The sequence below is a fragment of the Parasteatoda tepidariorum genome, chromosome 3 (genome assembly GCF_043381705.1).
Source record: "Parasteatoda tepidariorum isolate YZ-2023 chromosome 3, CAS_Ptep_4.0, whole genome shotgun sequence".
Lineage (NCBI taxonomy): Eukaryota > Metazoa > Arthropoda > Arachnida > Araneae > Theridiidae > Parasteatoda > Parasteatoda tepidariorum.
The window spans coordinates 50,905,839-50,927,896 of record NC_092206.1 but is presented as its reverse complement, the minus strand read 5'-3'; the positions used below and the strand labels follow the sequence as shown (position 1 = coordinate 50,927,896).

The window sequence follows — 22,058 nt, the reverse complement described above, 5'->3', positions numbered from 1 at the left end:
TGCAGTTTGCTGCAATATAAAAAAGCAATTAAAGACATATTTTTAAAAAAGTCAAAACTTTAAAAAAATTTATCTCAATAATACAATATATCAATTAATCTAATAAATAAGTGCAACGCTTTCATTGAAAATAACAAGGCAATATAATATTTAAAAAAGTTAAATCAACTATATAAAATACAGCATACCAAACTATAACATATAGTTTTACTCAGTAACATTAAAAAAATTAATTATAAATATAGCTTATTTTAATATAATAGTTGATATGATTGGATAATTTAAATCTAATAAATTAAATCCTTTAATTTTACTAACTTCTTCCTCAGCTTCTTCTGTAGATAGTGATTCCTTTAACACAGTTGTATCAAGCTAAAAATATAAAGTAGGAAATATGATTTAACAAAATGACACTTTATAAGTCTTTTATTATAAAATAAGAGATTATAAAATAATGTCTTACAAAAAAAATCATTTTAGCTTCAAGAAACTGAGCAATATCTTCATGCTTATTCTTTGCTGCCAAATCACAAGCAGTTTCTGATGATTTGTTCTCAACAAACAGGTTGGCACCATGAGAAACAAGTAACTAATAAGGAAAAATATTAAAAAAATATTACAAACGAGATATTAAAACTAGATTACTCATCAGACAAGCGATTAGCAAAAATAAAAAGTTTATAAAAGTAGGAACTCAAATTTTTGACAAGTTATAAAATACCTATTCTATCATTTGATTCTGGTAAATATTAAAACAATAATTTTTAGAATAATTTATATTATTTTAAAAAAAGCAGAGAGAGAGAAATGGTTGTCTTATTTTTAAAAAAAAATGTATAATCTTGATTTATCTCGATTTATATTTCTGGATAGTTGTGCTACTATACACACATAGCATATTAAGTTTCAGTTAACAAATGTTTTTTTAGAAGTAATTTTAAGCAAATAGTTGAAACTGGAAGAAAACTTACTCATTGCAGGGTAATATTTGTTTCAGAATAATATTTATTTTTTAAATTTTAACATATTAACTTTTTGAATTAGATTAATGTACCTGATTTCGATATATACATCTTAACATACTTAAAAATTTTGATACATGAAAAAAAATCAATCACCATTTGAATAACATGCTAGCTAAAGCAATAATTGATAACAGTAAACACACACCAACCAAACAGCACGAGAATAGACCATATAGAATAACCCAGTAGCTTTAATCAGAAGAAAGAGTGCAAGGCTCACTGCCGAAGAAATCATCATCCATAAATCCAAAATACTCCCCAAAAGTGATTAACTCATTAAAAAAAAGATTAACTGTCAAATCTCCAATAAAGTGATTCAAAAATTTATGAACCAGCATGCTTACATTTTTATGGACATAGAATGAATAAAAAAAGTAACATGAGATACAAACAATTTAATCACCAAGTTGAGTTTGCAAATAAAAATGTATACATAATTATATTTGTGCTTATGAAATTGAATTTGACTAAAAATATTGTTTTAACTCGGAAAACTTTTTATTGCATTTAAACTCTTATTATCATCCAGTTGAATTGAAGAAGTTTTTTTTAAATGTTAAACTATCAACATACAAAATAAAATGATATATCAACTGAATACCTTTGCTGCAAATCCCTAAAATTAAATTCAAAATGCACTCCCATTATTACATCACTACTAAGTAGGTGTCGTACAGAAAAAATAAAGAAATTGTAGCTACAGTATGTGTGCAAACATAGTAACCCATAATTTTCAATTTAAATGAAATTTTTAAAACTTTTTTAAATAAATTAGGTCAAAAATATTTTATTTATTCACCTTCACAGAATAATTAAATACTCAGAGATAAAAACTAAATATTTATATTCATGTCTACAAACTTCTCTTAACCTTCTTAACTTTTTCAAAGTCACATTTCTATCCACATTTTTCTCCACATAGAAAAAAGTTTTTCTATAACATCATAAATAGAAATGGTGTATAGAGAAGACTGATTCTCCCAAATCAAGAGCTGTGATTTATGTTTTGCTACAAGGCTTTTGATAAATATGGATATTCTGGTGATATTATTAAAAATAAACAGCTCTCACTTGTTAAACTATTATTATTCTAGTTAACCTATCATTGTATATCCATTGCTAGTTAAACTATTATCGCAAATAATTTTGTTTTGTAAGAGAAATTTGCAACAACAAAAAATTACTTTAATAATTGAATATCAAATTATGCATACATGCCAACATAATGAAACAAAAACTTTCAATAGCATTTAATACAAATTAGCAGACAAACGATTCTACAGAAAAATGGAAATAAGTAGCTCTCTAAGCATAAACTGATCTGATGGGACTGTGATTGTTTATATGACTTTCTTCCTTTTTTGTTGAGCCTCAGAGGCTTAAGAAAAGATTTTGGAAATGAAAAACAGTTTTACAATTAATAGATATGCAAATAAAATTTTGATCTAATGAAGAAAAACAAAATAAATTAATACTTCAACACATTTCATTAAGCCAGATGCTGCTGCAAAGTGAAGAGCTGTGTTACCCTCCTGCAAAGCAATATCAAATATTTAATGACAAAGCAATAAAAACATAATTAGCAAAATACACAGCAAAAAAATATAAGCCATAATTTATAAATATTCAAACTTTAATTTAATATTTTATTTTTATAATCGGCATAGAACAGCCTACCAATGTTCAACCCCGTAGCCTTGTAATTTTGAACCTAATCCAGAAGACAAGGGAACTCCCGGATCAAGTATTGGGGGAATTTATCTTCGTGGAGGACTTTTTGATTGAATTAACCCACATTTGCCTTACATAGAGAGGAAAACCACAAAAACCTCTCATGATCAGCCTGACAGTAAAAGGACTCTAACTCATGATCCGTCTATCACTGAGGATATTTTACGTCAGCACTGTGGTCGGTGCAAGATGGGTGCAGAATTCATATCAACCAGCCATCACTAGGATTCGAACCTGGTTCACCTCATTGGAATGGGAACTCTCTATCCCCTGGGCCACCATGACTTTTAATTTCATATTTGCTTTAAATCACAAAAAATTAATACATAGCTAAGCAAATTTTCTGATTTTTCAAACTAATCAAACAGCTTTCTTATATATTTATGGTATATGTTTGAGAGATTGTAAAAGTAGTGCTACTTATAACAATAAAGAAAACAGTTCTATAGTTACTTTCTGTGCACTAACAAATAATGCACAGGATTTGCTTCCCTTTGCAGAAAGAAAAATCAGGAATAATACAAATTCATCATCAAAAGTTAAATTACTTACACTGCACTGCATAAAATTTAAAAATAGATAAGTAAGTCAATAAGGTGCATTCTAAAAGTACTTAATCTTATAAACTTTAGGGAAAATATTTCTTTGTTGTGTAAATTGTATGTCATTTGATGCTATACATCAATTAGTTTATGTGTTTTCATATAATTATCAATTTAGTTAGTAAGTTAGTAGTTATTGGTGCAAGAGCCAGTTGTGGCTATATCGCAATTTCTTTATTCATTTTTTTAGAATAAAATTAGAATTTAGAATTTTCAATTTAGAATAACAATAATAAGAATACAGAACACCCTTAGAGATATAGCAATAACAAATAGAAGTATTGTTTATGTGATAAACAAAAATCTTACATTATCCAAACAGTCTAGAGAAAGTTTATCCTCAGAAGATACAAATGCAAGATAAGATAATTGCAACATAAGATTAAGACATATTGCTCTACGTTCTTTTCTTTCACTCCTAGGTGAATCTCCCTGGCAAACTAAATGCAATGCACTCTCCCCTGAAGCATTTTGCTTATTAGGATTGCCTTGGAGTTTAGTCAAGAATATCCTAAAATAGAAGAAAGTATGCTAAGATTAATTAATTAAAAAAATAGCACTCAGTGAAAATATTATTTTTTAAACTAAAAGCAATTGTGACTAGTAGCAAGTATTAACAGTAAGTATTAAAACCTGTATCATGACATTTTGCTGCTGGAAACAACTAAGTTACACAAAATTATATGAATATACGATGAATAACAAAGTTCAATTATGGAATTTAAGCTTCAACATTCAAATATCCAAAATACACAATTTAAAAATTTAAAATTTTTTTTTTAAAGATTTTTAAAACAAAAAAAGTGAAGAGATTTTTTAAAGCAGTATGTATTAGAACCATCTGAAATTGCAGAAGAGCCAAGCCAAACAGCTCAGTTCTTGTACTTAGAATAAATTTTAAAAAATTCACTTATTTGATACCCTGAAGAAGTAAGGAGTTTTACCCTTTGATTGCCTGATTTTGTAATGACTTTTTAATTTTTTACATGTCGCTCACTGGTTCATCATATTAATGCAGGTAACCAGGGTTGGCAGGTTTTTGACATGTGACAGTTTTTGACAGTTTAAACCATGNCCACTTTTTGCCGTCAAAAACCCAACCCTGCAGGTAACCAAACCAGAATTTTCCCCAAAAATTTATTTCTAAGTTAAAATAGCAATTTACATAAATGACTTAGATATTGCATAAGTAACAAACCGTAATAAAGGTTTCATAGCATGATAAGCAGCCAAATGCAATGGAGTGTTATGCTTCAGAGTATCACCATATGAAGAATTTGGATCAAGATTATGTTGTAATTCAAACGAATGTTGAAATACTTGAAGAGCAGCATATTCATCTCCATTTTGTAAATATTTTCTAAATTTACTAGAGGAGCTCCCCATCTTTGAAATTCATTAAAGACCCTGTAAAAAAAATTTAAAAAAATGTCACTTCAAAAATATCTTGATGTATTTTCATCACAAATAAATGTATAATTATTAGATTTTAGTAATTACTTAAGAGATATATCTAAGGAAAATTAAATGTAAAAAAAAAAAGGAATAATAACTTATTTAAAATGCACATAGCATGCATATTATTAACTTTTATACATTTATTAAAGTTATAAGTTTTTATTACTTCAATTATTATTTTCACCAATAAATATAATGCTTCAAAATAAGTAACTTTTGTATCAAATTATTTTCGCACAATAATGAGTATATATGAGAGAGACATGAATAACTGCGTATCGATTTATCTCTATAAAAAACTATTTTTAACATGCTGAATGCAACTAACTTTACCTTACTTTCCCATCAAATTTTCTTTACACATAAAGTTTTTTCAAAAAAAAAAAACAATACTTTAAATTATGTTCAGAAAAATAATTAAGAATAAGGAAAGTTAAGACAATTTACTCAAGAGTATTTCAAAAAATATTACGCAATAAAATATACCATAAAACTACAAATTTAAAAAATCTAGAACATCATCTGTGTTGGATTCAATAGCGTTAGCAGTGTCATCATACAGATCCCTCTTCCTGCCAAACAGATTTTACATCATCCTCATGTGCTCTTTACCATAAAAAATCATCTTCACCCCCATCCAAAGAATTTGAAACTCCATACTTTTTAAAAAATTTTACAACATTTGAATTCATTCTAATGTCATTTGACACATATAAAACATTTGACTAAATCAGCAGCATGGAAATTTCATGTTTTCGCAAGCGTCTTTGATGTGAAATATTATTTACTTGACACATTTTTGCAGACTAAATAAATTTTTTTTTTGGAAATTTTTATATAAATTTATATCACATTGTGTTACTAAGAGTTTACAAAAAAAAAAGATTCAATGCAGAATGAATTTTCTATTATTTTAACTTTTTAATATTAATTTAATTGCATAAAATTACTCTTCTTGAGTTTTCAAAATAAAAGCATAAACAGTGGTGTAGTTTTGGGGAGAGTTTGGGGGTCACCCCCTCCAAAATTAAACATTACTTGATTAATGAACTATTGTACCGTAAGTAGGATGAAGGTATAAAAGTTTTCATTATTAATTTGATGTAATTTAAACATTCATAATTATATATATATACATATATGGATAGACAGCCGATAACCCCCCTTGAATGTACATTAAAACTACGCTGCTGAGCATAAATGATGAAATTTCTTGAAATCTTTGAATATTTACAAAACTACAATTTATGTATAAAAAAAATCAGTATGTTTTTTTACTATAAAAATCTCTGATAACTTACAAGGAATAGAAGAAATAGGTCACCAAGTTTTGGAAAACACTGTGTCATGGTACATGAGAAACTAGAAAAAAAACATCAGAGTATAGGCAAACTCCCAGCCAATATACATTTTTAAATTTATTGCAAGAACTATGGTCTGGTTATGACACGTTAAGGATTCCAGTTGACTTGAAATGGTAATATTCTCACATGGAATTAATTTTCCAACAGGAAATTTCTTTCTAGTAAAATTTGAAATAATCATGATGAGTTTTGGTGAGAACACTAGTGGAAAGCAATTCAAGTAATAATAAAGAATCTGTAATAATTTTTAACCAAAATATTTCTGTTATAATAATTTTTTAAGCTCTTGATAAGATGTACGAAAAAGATTTTTGTATCTGTATCTATGCTAATTTTCTGTAATGTCTATGCAGTGACCAGTAAAAAACTAAAGAAAACATCCCACAAGGAGAAAAACTTAAATAAATACATAGCCAACCAAGGCCATACCTCACTATATTTTTTTTTAATTTCTTGTAAGTTTAAACTCCCTTTGGTGCCTCGGAGATTGTAGTTGGGCAGGACATGCCTTCAATAAACCACACAAGCTTAAGAACATGCAAGACAATGCAATACAAAAATTTAGTTTTTGCGGAAAATCAACTCGCTGTGAGAGTTTAAATTAATGTAAAAATTTTTATTGCCTATTTATTAGATAAAAACATCAATCTATGGTGATATAAATACTATATATATTTTTAAAAATAAGTCATATTAATGTTACAACTTTTATTCCCTTACAAAAAATAACATCTATTTTATTTTGTTTTACAAAGATATAAATTTTATAGTGTATACACAATTTAAATTCGTATCAATTAAAAACAAACAATTTAAATTCGTATCAAATGAAAACAAATGTAATGATACGAAATCCTTAGCTTAAAATTCACAAAATAAAATAAGAAAGAAAAAAAAAAAATTTTTAAGGCAAAATTGCAATCTACTCAAAATAGTAATAATAAGGGGGGGGGAGAGAATTCAAATAGTGTCAACATATTAATCGAAAATACAGATTTACTACTTTTGTTTATATACAATTTTTATTAGTTTTGTTTATAAACGATTTCGTTTATAAACTACCTTTAATCTTTTGTTTCACATTGCTTTGTTTGGAAGACAAACCAAATCACATAATAGCAAAAAGCAAAATAAAACTCAAAAAAGCTTTCCAACATTCGTGAATAAATAATTTTAATAATTAACTTTATGCCAAACTAAAGAATTACTTTTTTATTTTATCAAAATAGTTCGGATTCTCTTCGGGATTAATTCCGAAACTAAACAGTCAAACAAAGATTTTCCCGCATAACAGTTGACGTTAACTCGTGACAATAAATACAAGAAATCAGATAATCGTGATTAATGTCTGTGAAAGCAATATTGGTGAATGTAATTTTTTTTCAGCCATTGGCTATAAATTTGTTAATTAGTTAACCAAAATTAAGAATTAATTTAAAATTCCTTCCTCAGCCATTCTGATATTAGCAAGCTATAAGCTAGTATCACCTCCTAATTAATAAAAAAAAATTATCCATCACCATCAATCAAAATCCGACCAACTTGTCCATGTTGTGTTCTAAAATATTTTACATATGAAATTTAAAACATTATATCCTTGTATTAATTATTACTGAAGACCTATCTATCGTTTTATATTTCAAACATGTTAGATTTTACTAACAAAAAAATTTTAGCACCTATGGTTCGTGTTGGAACTTTGCCTATGCGTTTGTTGGCTCTAGAATGTGGAGCAGATATAGTTTATACTGAAGTATGCTATTATTTGGAAATTTGCATTAAATGAAATTGTGTAATTTTTATGCAATATGATTAAGAGTCATAATAAATTACTCAAAATAAGTTGAAAATATTGACGATTTTCACATCTGATTAAAATGATTATTTATATTGTGACATTTGTTATTCAACAATGCAATAGTAGGTATTTTATAAAACCCTGTTGTAAGATTGGGGGGATAATAATGATATAAAAAATTTGATTTTCTTTTTTGCAGAAACTTCTTTTCTATTTTTGTATGTAGTTATGACTATTTATTTCCACATAGCTTATAGCATTTGATATTTTTAATGCAATAATATTTGTTACAACTGAATCTCGAAATGAAAAACACAAATTTAGTAACCCGTTTTTGAAGAGTCCAATTCGTATGATTTCACCGTCTATTTTATTTTCAGTAGTTACTGCTACGGATTTCATGATTTTTTTATTATTTCTTTTAATGTGATGACAATTTACAAATTGGAAAGGAGAACAGAAAGGAAATAATTAGTGTGTTACAAAAGGCAAAAATATTGTCCATAATACTTGAATTAAAAAAATTATTTTTATTCAAACTGAAATTTTTTTTCTTCGAAGTTGACGCTTTTGTTACTTTAAACTAGTAACATGTATATTTGTTATTTTTAAAAATATCTTGCAGAAAAATATTAGTATTAAAGAGGTATGTCGCAGAAAGAAGTTTCATTAAAAATATTTTTTTTTATCAACTAGTTTGTTTTTTTATCCATGACAGCTGTCCAAGATAAGTTACTTTGGCATTCTGTTTGTCATATTAATGCTTTTAAATTCTTATTAATTATGTATGATTATTTTAGTAAGAAATTATGAACTATATCATGTTTTTCAGGAAATTATTGATTACAGACTTTTGAAGTGTAAAAGAGTTGAAAATAGTAGGTATTAAACTCAAGATTATTTCTTTTTAAAGGTCTATATTTGTGTGTTTTTCTGTTATCAGGGGTCTGTCCAGAGTAAAATTACTACCGTTTAGCGGTGCCGTCACAAATTCTTTAGGAGAAACGATAGTTTCAAAAAATTCTTTTAAAAAGCAAGTTTGCCTGCAAACCCCATTCTCATTGCAGTCTATTGAAAAGAGCATTTCTGCAAGCTGTCTGTTACAAAAAGGTAGCACATGTTTGGTCAGATAGTGCAATGTGGTAAGCCTAACTGGTCGCGTATGCCATATCAAAGCAAGCTTGTTTCTCGCTGAGTATTTTATAAATTAAATGACGAGCCCTCCATGAACTTTAGAGGAAGTCAAAATTCGAACATTATCTTAAACATCATTGTAAATTATTCTAATATACCTTTATTTCTTATCAAACATTTTTTTTCTCTGTAAAACTTTTTTTTGTGTGAACTAGTCGAAAATGTTCTCATAATGAAAATAACTTTTAGTGGTAGTAGTGTTAAATGCATGTTTTCTCTAAATTCAAATTAAAATTTAATTATGGACAATGATTTTCATGGATATAATTTCTAAATTTTCACAAAATTTTTGCCTCTCAAAAAAACTTAAGACAGGCCCCTGGTCATACAGTGAATGTTTTCTTTCTCGCTAACAAAGAGTAAAATAAAAACAATAAAAAACATTTTTGGGGATGATCTTATGCTGAAAAAATACTGTTTTTATCTGCTCTAAAATTCCTGGAGCAAGTATAGGGAAACTTTAGATAAATGGATGCATTTTTTTAATGATTTTACTCAATATTTTTAGTAAAGATATTTTAAAGAATATAAAATCTTAAATTTCTTGTATTTTATAATCTTTAATAGTTTTGAAGATGTTTGTGTTTTCATTTTGTATTTATCTTTCTAACTCAATAATAATATAAATTGTGTTAATTATAGGGCAAAATTAATGGTTACCCCAGGGCGATTAAAAATTTGCGTGCCAATCGCCACTTTTTTAACTGAAAATGCATCCCATGTGGATTACTTATTATTTTAATAAATTGGAAATTATAATGAATATTTTATAATATTCGTAAAATTACTTAATTTCATGTTTGATTTTTATTCCTTGTTCTTTTTTTTTTCTGATTATAAAAAGAATTTTGTTGTGCTTACCACATTTTTAAAAATGCTTAGAAAGAAATTCCTTACATTATTAATATCAATAGCTTTTTTTAATCCAATTTTTTATTTTTTTTCTTCAAAATTTTTCAATTTTTTTAAAAAGTGCCCACTTAATAACACTGCAACCGGGCATTGCCCCATAGCAAAATTTCCTTATTTGACCTTTAGTTTTAATGCTATTAAATATCAATTCTGTTGATCCTTTTAAATCTCTAACATAAATTGCTGGTTATTTTAGAAAATATATCTATATTTTGGAGGTGAGTAGTCTTGTATAAAATAGAAAACATTTGGTACTTTAATTAAGAAACAAAATTTTATTTGTACTTGTAACCAGAACTGGAATAAATCAGCATTTTAGAATTAATGATTATTATTTTTTTTTCCAACAAAGTTTAACTAATAGCAAACAGGAACAAAAATAACCAGCCTTAGATGCATCTTTGGTGAACTTACTGCTATGAGTAAAAACTCACTCTCCTTAAAGTGTTAAAGCTGAATAAAATTTCCCCAAACTTTACTTCAACTATTTCTTTAAATTTTAAGCTGGAAATTTTTTTTCTAATTAATGTTAAATAGAAGTATATCAAATTTTCTTTTCTCTTACTTAGTAATCATAGTTTTCAAAATTTATGACCACTTCTTATTTACATTAATTTTCTCTCCTTGGGAACCTTGCAAATCAAAGTATGCAATTCAAGCTTGCCCAAAAAAATTGCTAACTTTCCAGAAAAGGCTGTGATGTACTTGTCAGGTGCACCAAAATGAAAATGCAAAATTATGACTCTTAAAGTTAGTAATAGTCACAATAAATATAAACTTTTAGCATGAAAAAGTACAGAATACACGGATGTAAAAAATCCAGTGACTGAAGGACGTAAAATTAATATAATACTATAGCATGTTAGACAAATTCAAACATATCTACTGAGTAATATTGGAATATTTTTTTCGCAGTGTTCTGTTTATCATGCAGTGTTCGTTTTTTTTAATGATTTATTATTAATAAATGCATTTATATATATTAATTGTCTGAAGGTATATTATTTTTACTCTATAGAACTCTTAAATACTGTGGATTTTATTGATGAAGATCAAAATGTTGTATTTCGAACTTGCGAAAAAGAAAAAAAGAGCCTTGTTTTGCAATTGGTGAGTGATATTGCTTGTATTCATGCAAAAAAAAATTTTTATTTTATTTAACACCTTAAAACTTTAGGAATGATTTTATTTTTTTATCTCTTTTAACCCTTTGCTTATGGTATGTAGCATAGTGAACACTTTCATTCTAGTCCACTTGTACTAGCCCTAAGCAAAAGGTTAATATGACACTTCTGTATTTTTAGTTTGCGTATAATTTTTATTTAGTTTTTAGCATGCAGTAATATATGTACTTTTAGTGGTTTGAACTTATTCATTACTTGACAAATAAATGGCATGTATTTATCTGCATAGGTTTAAGAGAACTATGCAATTTTAAAATTTACTATAAAACCTAATATTGTTTACAAATAATGAAGCATGTTTTTTTCTGAAGCATTAATTAAAGTTAAAATCAAAAAGAAAAAGCTAAATTAAAGTATACAGTACAGAACCCGTTATCCGGAAATCGGAAAACCAAAAAACCGGAACAAAATTCGATAAATTTTCTCGCCATTTTTAAGAGAAAAAAATTTTTTTCCTTGTAAGATTTTACGATTTTTCTTTCTTTTTTTAAATTTTAGAAATAATTATTAGTGTATTACTTCATCGTTTTTTCTTATTTTTAAGATTATTTCCAAATTATTTTTTTTTTAGTTGGGTTTAACAATAAAAAAAACCGGCTTTTTGTAGCGATTCAGAAAACCGAAAAAATCAGTTGTCCGGAATAGCGATGGTCCCGACCGTTCCGGATAATTGGTTCCCTACTGTAGTATAAGTTTTTTGATAATGATAGTTAAAAATAAGAATTTTCATAGAGAGAAATCTTATTACAATGATAAAATATTTTTAAATATAGAATTACATTGACAAAATTGAAAAGAATCAAATCATGTAACATTATATTACTTTATAATTATTAATCTATTGTCCTTTGTATAGGGTACTGCCTCTCCAGAAAGAGCTTTAAAGGCAGCAAAAATGGTGTAAGTATTATTTTTTTCACATTAGTAATTATTTAGTTTATTTTATACAGTGCAAAGTCCCATATCTGGACGACTGTTAACTAGAATGGTCTCTTTTCTAAACAATTTTTTAATAATCAAAATAAACAAAACTCTTTTCCCTTTTCAAAAAAAAAAATTTATTTTTTGCACTTGACACCTGTTAAAAAAAAGCATGCAGGAATGAGAAACCTCCGGCTTTTCCGCTTCCTTGTGATTTTTATCATGGAATGTCACACTTAACCTGCTCATCTACAGATGAAGTTCTATGGAGACTGTACAGTATCAGGATGAAGTCCTAGACTCACTCTAAAATTGTGTGCTACAGCAATTGATCCTACTTTCATTTTAATGGATGACAACGTCCGTCCTCAAGGAGCAGCCATTGTCAATGACTATTTGGAGATTGAGCATATGGAGTGGCTGGCTTACTCACTGAATCTTAATCCAGTTTTCCAGCTGTCTGTACTCATTTCCCCCTTCCAGCTTTTTTCAGAGGTTTGTAAACTATTCTAATAGTGGATGTGCAATCACTGGACTCTGAGGTGGTTGACCACCTTGTAACATGCATGATCACATGCTGTGCTCTCTGTGTAAAAATTAGAAATGCTCTGATACCCTATTGATGATTTTTTTCTTCTAAATTTGAACTGAAATTTTTTAATGATGTTGTGTTCTTAGCATGTATTTGAGACATTAATTAATGTTGTTTTTATCTTTGTACATTTTTCTTCGTTTTGTTTCACAAATCAACATATTTGCTATTTTCCTGCATTTTTACTTAAGTGGTACTTGTCTGTTTTTTTTCACATTTTACTACTCCGTGCTTAACTTTTGAAAGTAAGTGTATTAACTTTACACTTTATCTGAAAAAGTTTTGATTTAATTTTTAGTAAACTGGGAATATTTTAAAGAATACATAAGTAACAATTGTTTTAGCCCAGTTTTGGGAAAAGGAATTATGCTTGCAAAATTATAAATTATTTATAATTTTTTTTTTCTCTTGTGAAGCTTATGAAAAAAACTTGTTTCAATATTTAATTTTTTTTAAACAAAGAATGAACGTTTCTCTTTTCTGATTTTTTTTTTTTTTTATGTATATAAGTAACAATTATTTTGATACAGATTTTTTTACGGAGAATTATGTTTCTCTATTCTTTTCTTCCTTTTTTTTCACTTGTAAAGCATATTATCTGCAACTGAAATGGTGCTCTTGTATTCATATTCTTTTTCTTTACTTTAGGGAAAAAGAAGTCTCTGCTATTGATGTTAACATGGGTTGTCCTAAAGAATTTTCAATAAAAGTATGTTTCCTTTTTCTGTAGAAAGAATCTATACTGTTATTACATTAATGTTATCAAGTGATGCATTGATAGATCAAGTATTGGGTACAATAGGAAAAATACTAAAATAACAACTGATTCTTTATAGGGAGGTATGGGTGCTGCATTGTTGACCAAACCAGATAAAGTAAAAGCAATATTATCTACTTTGACCGAAGGTCTGTCTTGTCCAGTTACTTGTAAAATTAGAATTTTGCCTGAGGTTAGTAAATGATGCTTTCTTCCACTTTCTTTTTTTAAATAATTTTGTTTATTAATCCAGCTATGAACTCATTTAAATAATATACACTAAATTAGTGCAGATCATTTTAAAAGGATGCTGTATAGTGAATAATTTTTTTGTGGTAAATTCAGTTTCACCTTTGCTGTCATTTTAAAGCTTAGAGGAAAGTGAGTTCAGATAAACCTAGATTGCATAATTTAGTTTCAAAAAAAAATTTTTAAAAATAGCAAAATGCAAACAAATTATAGCCTGATAACTTACTCATAATTTGTTTACCTTTTGATTTTTTAGAAAAACTTTTCCTATATTTACAATATTTATCTTTCCTATATTTATCTTGATTTTCCTGATACAAAATATTGTGTCCTTATTTATATCATTATTTGTGCTTTAATTGCCCTGATTTTTTTTTTTCTTTGTTCTGATGTTCCTGAATTTTAAATATGTTCTGAATGTCCCGAATTCTTCTAATACAAGTGTTGGTTTTAATAATAGATTTTAAGAATTAAAAGATTTGGATTTTAAATAAAATAAAAGTAAAAAATTTTATTATTAATTCTAATAATAATTGCGGAGTTTTAAATTTTTTCACTTTGCTTGATCTTGTTTTAGACTTTTGCTCATCTTATAAAAAAGAAACTCAGTATTTTTGCTGTTAATGTTTTTTTTTTTTTTTAATATGTCTATTTGCTAATTATAAAGTGGTGTTAAAACATATTTGAGTAAACGTATTTAATTTTAATACTTTTCATTTCATTTACTGCAAAATCAACAGTTTTTTAAAATTTCCATTTGCTTTAACTAATGGTTTAATTTCTTTGTTTTTCCTTTTTATTTTGATGATTTTTTGTTTTCATATTATGATGTACAACATTTTCTTATCATTTGTTAATTAATTTTGTATGCATTTATTATTTAATAAGCAAATTATATACAATTTTGTTTTGAAATAATTTATTATTACATGAAAATATCTATAATTATCAATTTTCTTTTTTAACTTATTTCAATCTATCTTTATGTTGAGTAATCTATTTCTGAAGTCAAGAAAATTGAAATTCTGTGATGTTGCTGCATCACACATCACTGATGTTGCTGTGTCGAGACTTCAATATCTTAGCTGTATGAACTCAGTTTCATAGTTTTTCTTTCGAAACATAAATTTGTTTAAATTAATTTAGTTTCCTCAATTTCACTTGTTTTGACTACATTCACATTTTAACTCTTAATTGATTTCTTTATATCGATTCTATTTTGCTTAACTGCAACCAAAAAAACAAAATGCCTTCTAGGTGTCCCTTGATAAACGTATGTTACGAGAATAGATTACTTTGTTTTTAAGCACAACTTCTTGAATTTTTTGGCCTCCATCACCCCACTGTATGTCTTGAATTTCAAAATATTTTAGAGATTTAAAGGCTAATTATGTAGAAATTTATCATAAAATTTATATATTTTTGCCTTTTTAAATTTAAAATATTGTTGATGATTTTAAAATAGACAGTCTGAAAGATGTCACATGGCTCCTGTCCATTCGGCAAATCTTTTTATTCCGATACAAACACGCCTAAGACTCTGCATAATACCACTTGTGAAGATTACTCGACTTTTTGGTGATAAGTAAACACACAAAAAAATCTCTTTATTTTCCGACCTGTTTCTGAGAGAAATATGAAGCACTCTGCCAATGCTCATCACCGAAATTGCTGTAAATCAGTGAAACACCTGCATTAAAATTTATCAGTGACCGCCAAATTCTACAACATGTTTGAGAGAAGAAAAATGGATTCTGATAATTGGATTCTGACCTTGATTTTTTCAGTTTTGTTGCTGCTCCAATGGTACAGAACCTCTCAATTCTTCAAAATTTAAGGATTTTGTGTTTTTTACCTTTACTTGAAAAATCATCCTTTTTAAGGATTAATATACATCATTTCACGACATGATTTAATTGTTTTAAGAGTTTAATTTGTATGATTATGCAACATAAATGTATATGATTTAATTTATGGAATCTAATTTTTGCTTTTAATAACCCTATTACAGATTTCAAGATTTCTCACTGTATGTATGCATGCGCAATCTTGTACCCTATTTAAATTCAATACAGATGTGCTCGTAAAAATGTGCTGCAAAAACTTCAAAGCAGTAAATTACCTTTTTTTATGTCCATATAAAAATAATATATTCTATAAAAAAAATTTAAAAAAACTTAATTTTATGCCGATTTTTTTGTAAAATGTCATGATTTTTATTTCAAATCACTACAAAGCCTGCATTTGAAACTTCAGGATTTATTTTAGGTGTACCTGAACTTATTCCTTCCATACATTAAATTTTAAATTATGTAAATAAAAGAGTATTATGAAAGATGAAAGGGTAAAATTATGTAATATGAAAGGTTTTTCCTGTGGTATAGCATCTTTTTAAAGAATTGAGGAGTCCATTCAACTAAGAACAAATAATCTTTGTGGGGTTTTTTTTTTATTATTTTTTTTATTTATTAAAGTAAAAATAATTTGTAATAGTAGTTTAAGTTTAAGCTATGTTATTTAATGAAATGAAATCTTCTGTATGTTTTGTTTACTTATGAATTTGTCTGCAGTTAGATAAAACTCTGGACTTGGTAAAACTTATTGAACAGACAGGAGTGTCGGCTATTGCAGTTCATGGTAGAATCATGGGAGAGAGGCCACAACATAAAAACAGAAACTATGTCATTAAAGCAATTGCAGAAACTATTTCTATACCTGTTATTGCAAAGTGAGTAATACTTTGCTCATATTTACAAATTATATATTTTAGTGTATAGATTTTATCAAACTTTAAAATCATATAACATTCAAAGAATATTATGATTCTATAATTAAAAAGTTTAAAGATTGTTTCTATAAAATAATAAATTTAATAAAAGAAATAAGTTCATATACAAATTGATCGAAATTTTTAAAAGAAATCAACACCTTCACACTGTAAATAACAAAGAACTGACTTTCCTTTTTTTTAAATGACAATCTCTATGATTAATGTTAAAATTGTTTGATGACGCATTATATCAATAAGCCATTCGTTTTAGTGGTGGTTCAGGAGAGATTAATTCTTATGATGATATAGAAAAGTTTCGCCAAGTAACTTGTAGCTCATCTGTGATGATAGCAAGACAAGCTGAATGGAATTGTTCTATATTCTGTAAAAAGGGAAAATTTCTTCTGGATGAAATTATTGAGAAGTATATCAAATATGTGAGACTCATTTTTTATTATTTTCTTGAGTGATTGATTTTTCAAAATATTTCTAATATTCTGGCTAAATATTTCATAGCTATTTTATGTAATATTTGCTTCTTTTTTTTATAAATTCCATTTAAGATTTAACTTCCTTTTTTTTTAAGATCAATGTTTGCTAATAGTAAAGTGATGCATTTTTTATACTTTAGTTTGATGTGATTAAATAGCAAGAGTAACCCTTTAATAAAACTGAATTTAAAAGTCATGATAAAAATTTACTATTTGTGATTTTGAAGCATTGTTTTGAATAAAATTCAATTTATGTGATTATTTAATGGAAGATTTTTGAGTATGAAATAGTCAGAGTTGATACTGCAATAAAAGTCCTTCATAAGAAATAGCCATGAATAGTATAATCAGAGATGATTGTGCTCCAGAAAAAAATCTGGACTTCCAGATTTTTGGCTAACCGTGATCCAGAATTTTCCGGAAAGCCGATCACATTTATGCATAAAAATTCTTGTATATTTTATTTATTTCTAGCTATATTACATATATCTAGAATTTGTGCTTGGCATAATTTTTTGAAATGCATCATTAATGATTTTACTCAAGAAATTTCCTGAATTTTTGAGTTGTGCTCACAATCACCCCTGTATAATTAAAGTGATAAATTTTATTTGTTATTTTTAAACTATATTATAATTGCCAATAGTGGTGCTCTGTAATTTTTTGTTTTTTTTATTTAGTCAATTGAATATGATAATAATGTATGGAATACAAAGTACTGTATACAACAAATGCTTGGTTCTCTGCAAGAATCTGAGAGGGGAAAGATGTTACTAGGTGCGCAGGAGATGGATGTTATATGGTTAGATTCCTATTTTTGTTTTCTATCCATTCATTACAGTTTACTCAATGAAAATATAATTAAATAAAGATCTGCATTAGGTTTTTAATGTAATGTTGAGGAGCTTAGTTATAAAATATGTCAGAAAATTGTTTTTTTTTAAAAATCTTAATTTTCCACGTTTAAATTGCTTTGTTCTTGACCGAACTCAACTTCCTAAGGGGGGAAATGTTACATATACTTTTTTATCCTTACTATTTAATTTTTACAAATAAATTATAACTTTAGTTGTCAGTATCTTTCAAAACATAATGTATAGTGTCGTCACCCAGCCTGAATTCGAAAAATATAGCAAGCATTTTATAATTTCAACAGCTTTTTTCACCCAAAATTTAACCGTTACGATTGTTTAATCAGCTTTTTTAAAAAGGTAATTTCGTAATTTTTGAACAGAACTTGTAGATTTATGAAAAATATCTTTGTTGTTACCTTAAAGAGAATTCTTAATCCAAATCAGTTTTTACTAGTTAATACTAAGCACACCTAACAAAAAATTAGTCACCCTTAGATAAATCATGAAAAGCCTAATTTAATGGCGTGCAACACCACCTCTGGATTCGATAACCACCTGGATTCGGCTAGGAAGTGAGTCCACAAAGTTTTGCAGGTACCCAAATTTTGAAGATGCTGATTTCTGCGTTTTGTTTTTTTTTTTCTCGTTGTTCCAGCATTCCCCACAAATTTTCAATTTGGGTCAAGTCAGGTAATTTTGCAGGCCAGTCGAGATGTAATTGAGTGTTCATATAACCAGTTATATATTCTTCCAAACCGATGAACTTTGCTGTTGTCATCTTGAAAAATAGGAATATTGACAACATACTCTTCATGAAGATGTTGACTGAAAGGCAACATCTAATCGTCCAGTATGTTCAAATAAGCATGTTGGTTCATATTAGTGGCCATCTCAGTGAGGGACCCAATCCATAATATGAAAAAACGCCACCAAAACATGACAGACCCACCTTAGGCTTAAACCTGACCTTGCACACAGTCAGGATGAAATGCTTCATCTGTTCTTCGTAGCACTTGACGACATGGGGCTTTTGAAAAAAGACAAAAACGGGATTCATCTTACCATATTGCATTTCCCCATTCAGCAACTATCCACGCTTGGTTCGCAACTAGCCCACTTAAGTCGCACAGCTTTATGTGCCTATGTGAGCAATGACATATTACAAGATGTTCTACTCAAATGTTCATTGCATGCAGCTCCCGTCGTAATGTTCTCTCACTAAAAGGTTGGGATGGACCTTCATTTTCTAAATAAAGCAATTCCTGTCGGGTTTGGAAGCGATTTTGATTGACAAGTCATGAAACATCTCTCCGGTCGCTTCCATACAGGATATTTTTCCGACCACAATTCTGACGTCGTCTTTCGTGACCACGTGCATTATACCACTGCTTGTAGACACGTTGAGCAGTCCACATCGAAACACTAACAAATCCAGCAGCTTCATTCACCATATGACCATGGGCACGGACAATCACAAATGCCCCTTTTTGCCACTCTATTACATCCTTACACTTATCCATATGTACACGCAATTTCCGCTTTAAACAAAAATATCTCACCGATAGTTACGCCTTTGATCTCGATGAAGTAGTGTGCACGCAGTTGAACACTGCATCATCTAACAAAACCTAACGATTCATCAGTGCTTGAGCACTAGGGTGACTAATTTTTTGTCCGATGAGCTTAAAATAAGAGTACATTTTTTAAAATCTAAGCACAGACAATTGTTCAAAATATTCAAAATTCGGATATTCAAAATACAGTTATATATGTTATCTATATTTTCCTCTTTTCTTAAAATATTGTCCTGTGGAATAATAATCTGCAATAAAAAGTTTCTTAAAAACAAACATTGAGAAATCAGCATGAAATCAAACATTTAGAGGGAAGAGAGCTATTGAAAGCCAAAGATAGTCAGCTGCGAAAAGTGGCTGAAATTTAAACTTTTTTTTATAAGGCTTCCTGATATTTGTGAAAATTAAAGTTAACTATCTCAAATTCTTTCAATCTAGCTCAACATAGTAATTTCGTAATTCTTTTCAAATATTTATTTCGATTTTTCTTATCATTATTTACATTTCTAGTGGGCTTTGGAATTTGTCAGATGCTCTTAACCAAAAACGAGCTGAAATGAAATCAAAAGCGGAAACATTGAAACGATTTCCTGACCAAGATATTGAACTTCAAATTGCTTTGAAAAGGAGACGTGTAAATGATGGAGATATAAATGAAATGGATATAAAATTCTTAAGGTTTGTTAGGTCTTAACTCTATATATTCATACATTCAACTTATTATTGTTAATTATAACATATACAAACTATTATTGTCAATTAAACAAACTGACATACTGATTTAGACATTCTGTCTTTCCTATACTTATTGTATGTAAAATATTTACCTCACCAAAAGTGATACTTAAATAAAAATATGCTTTTTTGGAAAATTGATGATATTTTTTTTCTCTTCATTTTAAGAATGAATAATTTAAAGAAGAATCGAAGAACTTTTTATATAAATATTTCAATAATTTTAAAGTTACAAATGGATTCGTTATTCAAACTGATTCATTCAAATTGACATATTTATTAAATACTTATTGTTCGTTTTATTAATGTAGGTTAATTGAGAATTTTTTAGAATGTATTTGCATTTTTCACTTTTAAATTTGAATATATATTACTATAACACTGTTTACTCTGAATACTAAATAATATCAGCCATTGAATTTTAGAACAAATTTCGATATGGATGATCTTCCCAAAACTGTCCTGTGGAACTGGGCCAAAGGTCAAAACATTGATCAGCCAAAATATCAAACAGTAAGTGTTTATATGTTTTATTTTCTCTTGCCAAATATTTCTGTAATAAAACTCCCATTCTATGTGCCATCTTATATCTTTAAGATGAAAGAGTGGAAATTATGTCACTAGTTGCGGAAAAAGGGCTGCTTGTTGCAATATCTGAGCAACAACAAAAAAATTTGGTTATTTTTTCCACTTCAAAATATTTATTTTTAATAAAGTAGATCATATCAAGACAATGCATTAAGAAATTAAACAATCTAAAGAAAACTATTCATTGTCAATTTGCTTTAGGCCAACAATTGGCTAAAAATTGATAATACACTTTAACATATTTATACTCGAAAATGGAATGGTAGTTTTTCTTGTTGTAGTTAAACCCATTAATATTCAAGTTACGTTTTTTATTTATATTTTGTCTATTAATTAAATCCAAAATCAGTATTATATAATGTGATGTTAATTAGAAAATTTCTTGCAACGACCCATATTCCAAGATCCGGATATTTCTAGCAAACTGATCTCAAATTTATCTCTAGAAAAATTGGTATCTTGTTTGTCGCTAATCAAATATTCAAAGAATTTTGTCTGTTTTTTTTTGTGTTTGACTTTAATTCATTTATATTTTTTCTATTTAGGTTTCTTTTGTCATGAACAAAATGTAATGACTTATTAATTATTTATTTTTTTTAAATTTAGGATCAATATGAGAAAAGTTTTCAATCTGTTGTACATATTAATGGGAAAAAATATACAAATTTATGCTTGTAAGTTTTATTTATATTTTTATGGAATTAAAACTTTTTTTGATAATATTTATTTGACATATGTTTTAATTGCAATCTTTTTTTTTTCATTCAGGGAGAAAAATAAAAAGAATGCTGAACAGGCAGCTGCTTTAGTTGCGGTTATTTCTTTAGGACTTGGGAAAAAAGACGTGAATCTTGAGACTTGTGGTTTGGAATCTACCAAAGATTTTTCAAACAAAACGACACCTCCTGATGCCCTCTGTAATACTGAAAATAACAATACCCTTACCATCAGATGACAACAGTCTTTCAATAGAGCAGCTTATGTAATTTTAAAATACAGAGTATTTAATAAAATAATAATTTGATAAATTATAGTTTAAAGTTAATTTCGGTGGGAAGTTTATAAACTGTTTGAGTGAGCATCAACATCTTGCTATTGAGAGTACAATTCTAGTCATGTCACATGGTCAATCATCTGAATAAGAACTAGTCCATCTAAACTACTTTTTTGATTTCTGGCAAAGAAGACATTTAAAATACATGAAAGACATTTATTTAAGAATTAAAAATTTATGTCTTTTACACAAATGTGTAAGTTTA

General features: G+C 27.7%; 2 protein-coding genes across 5 annotated transcripts in view; one reads left to right on the top strand and one right to left on the bottom strand.

Annotated features, from left to right (window-relative positions):
- The window catches only part of LOC107440258 (ankyrin repeat and IBR domain-containing protein 1), a 33,113-nt gene extending 25,593 nt beyond the window's left edge, over positions 1–7,520 (bottom strand). For 2 of the 3 annotated variants that reach the window (XM_016053136.3, XM_071178629.1), the window contains exons 1-7: positions 7,243–7,482; positions 6,118–6,178; positions 4,557–4,765; positions 3,668–3,869; positions 2,501–2,557; positions 464–589; positions 319–372 (exon numbers count right to left, since the gene is read on the bottom strand). In XM_016053136.3, coding sequence (XP_015908622.2) covers positions 319–372; positions 464–589; positions 2,501–2,557; positions 3,668–3,869; positions 4,557–4,744 — 627 coding nt within the window. In that variant the 5' untranslated portion in view covers positions 4,745–4,765; positions 6,118–6,178; positions 7,243–7,482. Of the gene's footprint in view, positions 1–318; positions 373–463; positions 590–2,500; positions 2,558–3,667; positions 3,870–4,556; positions 4,766–6,117; positions 6,179–7,242 lie in introns of all 3 variants that reach the window. The other variant, XM_043041459.2, reaches the window with a different exon arrangement.
- A 27-nt stretch (positions 7,521–7,547) lies between these two features.
- LOC107440259 (tRNA-dihydrouridine(20) synthase [NAD(P)+]-like) lies at positions 7,548–21,827 on the top strand. 2 transcript variants are annotated; one of them, XM_043041462.2, is made up of 13 exons: positions 7,548–7,933; positions 8,811–8,856; positions 11,103–11,194; positions 12,125–12,168; positions 13,430–13,490; positions 13,618–13,731; positions 16,358–16,515; positions 16,829–16,994; positions 17,729–17,850; positions 19,987–20,154; positions 20,637–20,724; positions 21,406–21,473; positions 21,568–21,827. In XM_043041462.2, exons 1-13 carry the CDS (start codon positions 7,826–7,828, stop codon positions 21,752–21,754), a joined length of 1,422 nt encoding a protein of 473 aa, XP_042897396.1. In that variant the 5' UTR covers positions 7,548–7,825; the 3' UTR covers positions 21,755–21,827. The 2 variants fall into 2 exon arrangements, with proteins under 2 accessions (XP_042897396.1, XP_042897398.1); XM_043041464.2 differs by lacking the exons at positions 16,829–16,994; positions 17,729–17,850 and having other exon boundaries at positions 7,679–7,933.
- Positions 21,828–22,058: the final 231 nt, after the last annotated feature.

Excerpts from the sequence above, each read along its gene's own strand:
- LOC107440259 (XM_043041462.2), top strand. The coding sequence starts at position 7,826 with ATGTTAGATTTTACTAACAAAAAAATTTTAGCACCTATGGTTCGTGTT. Across the intron at positions 7,934-8,810 it reads CAGATATAGTTTATACTGAA|GAAATTATTGATTACAGACT; the intron begins GTATGCTATTAT and ends CATGTTTTTCAG. Across the intron at positions 20,155-20,636 it reads ATGGATATAAAATTCTTAAG|AACAAATTTCGATATGGATG; the intron begins GTTTGTTAGGTC and ends ATTGAATTTTAG.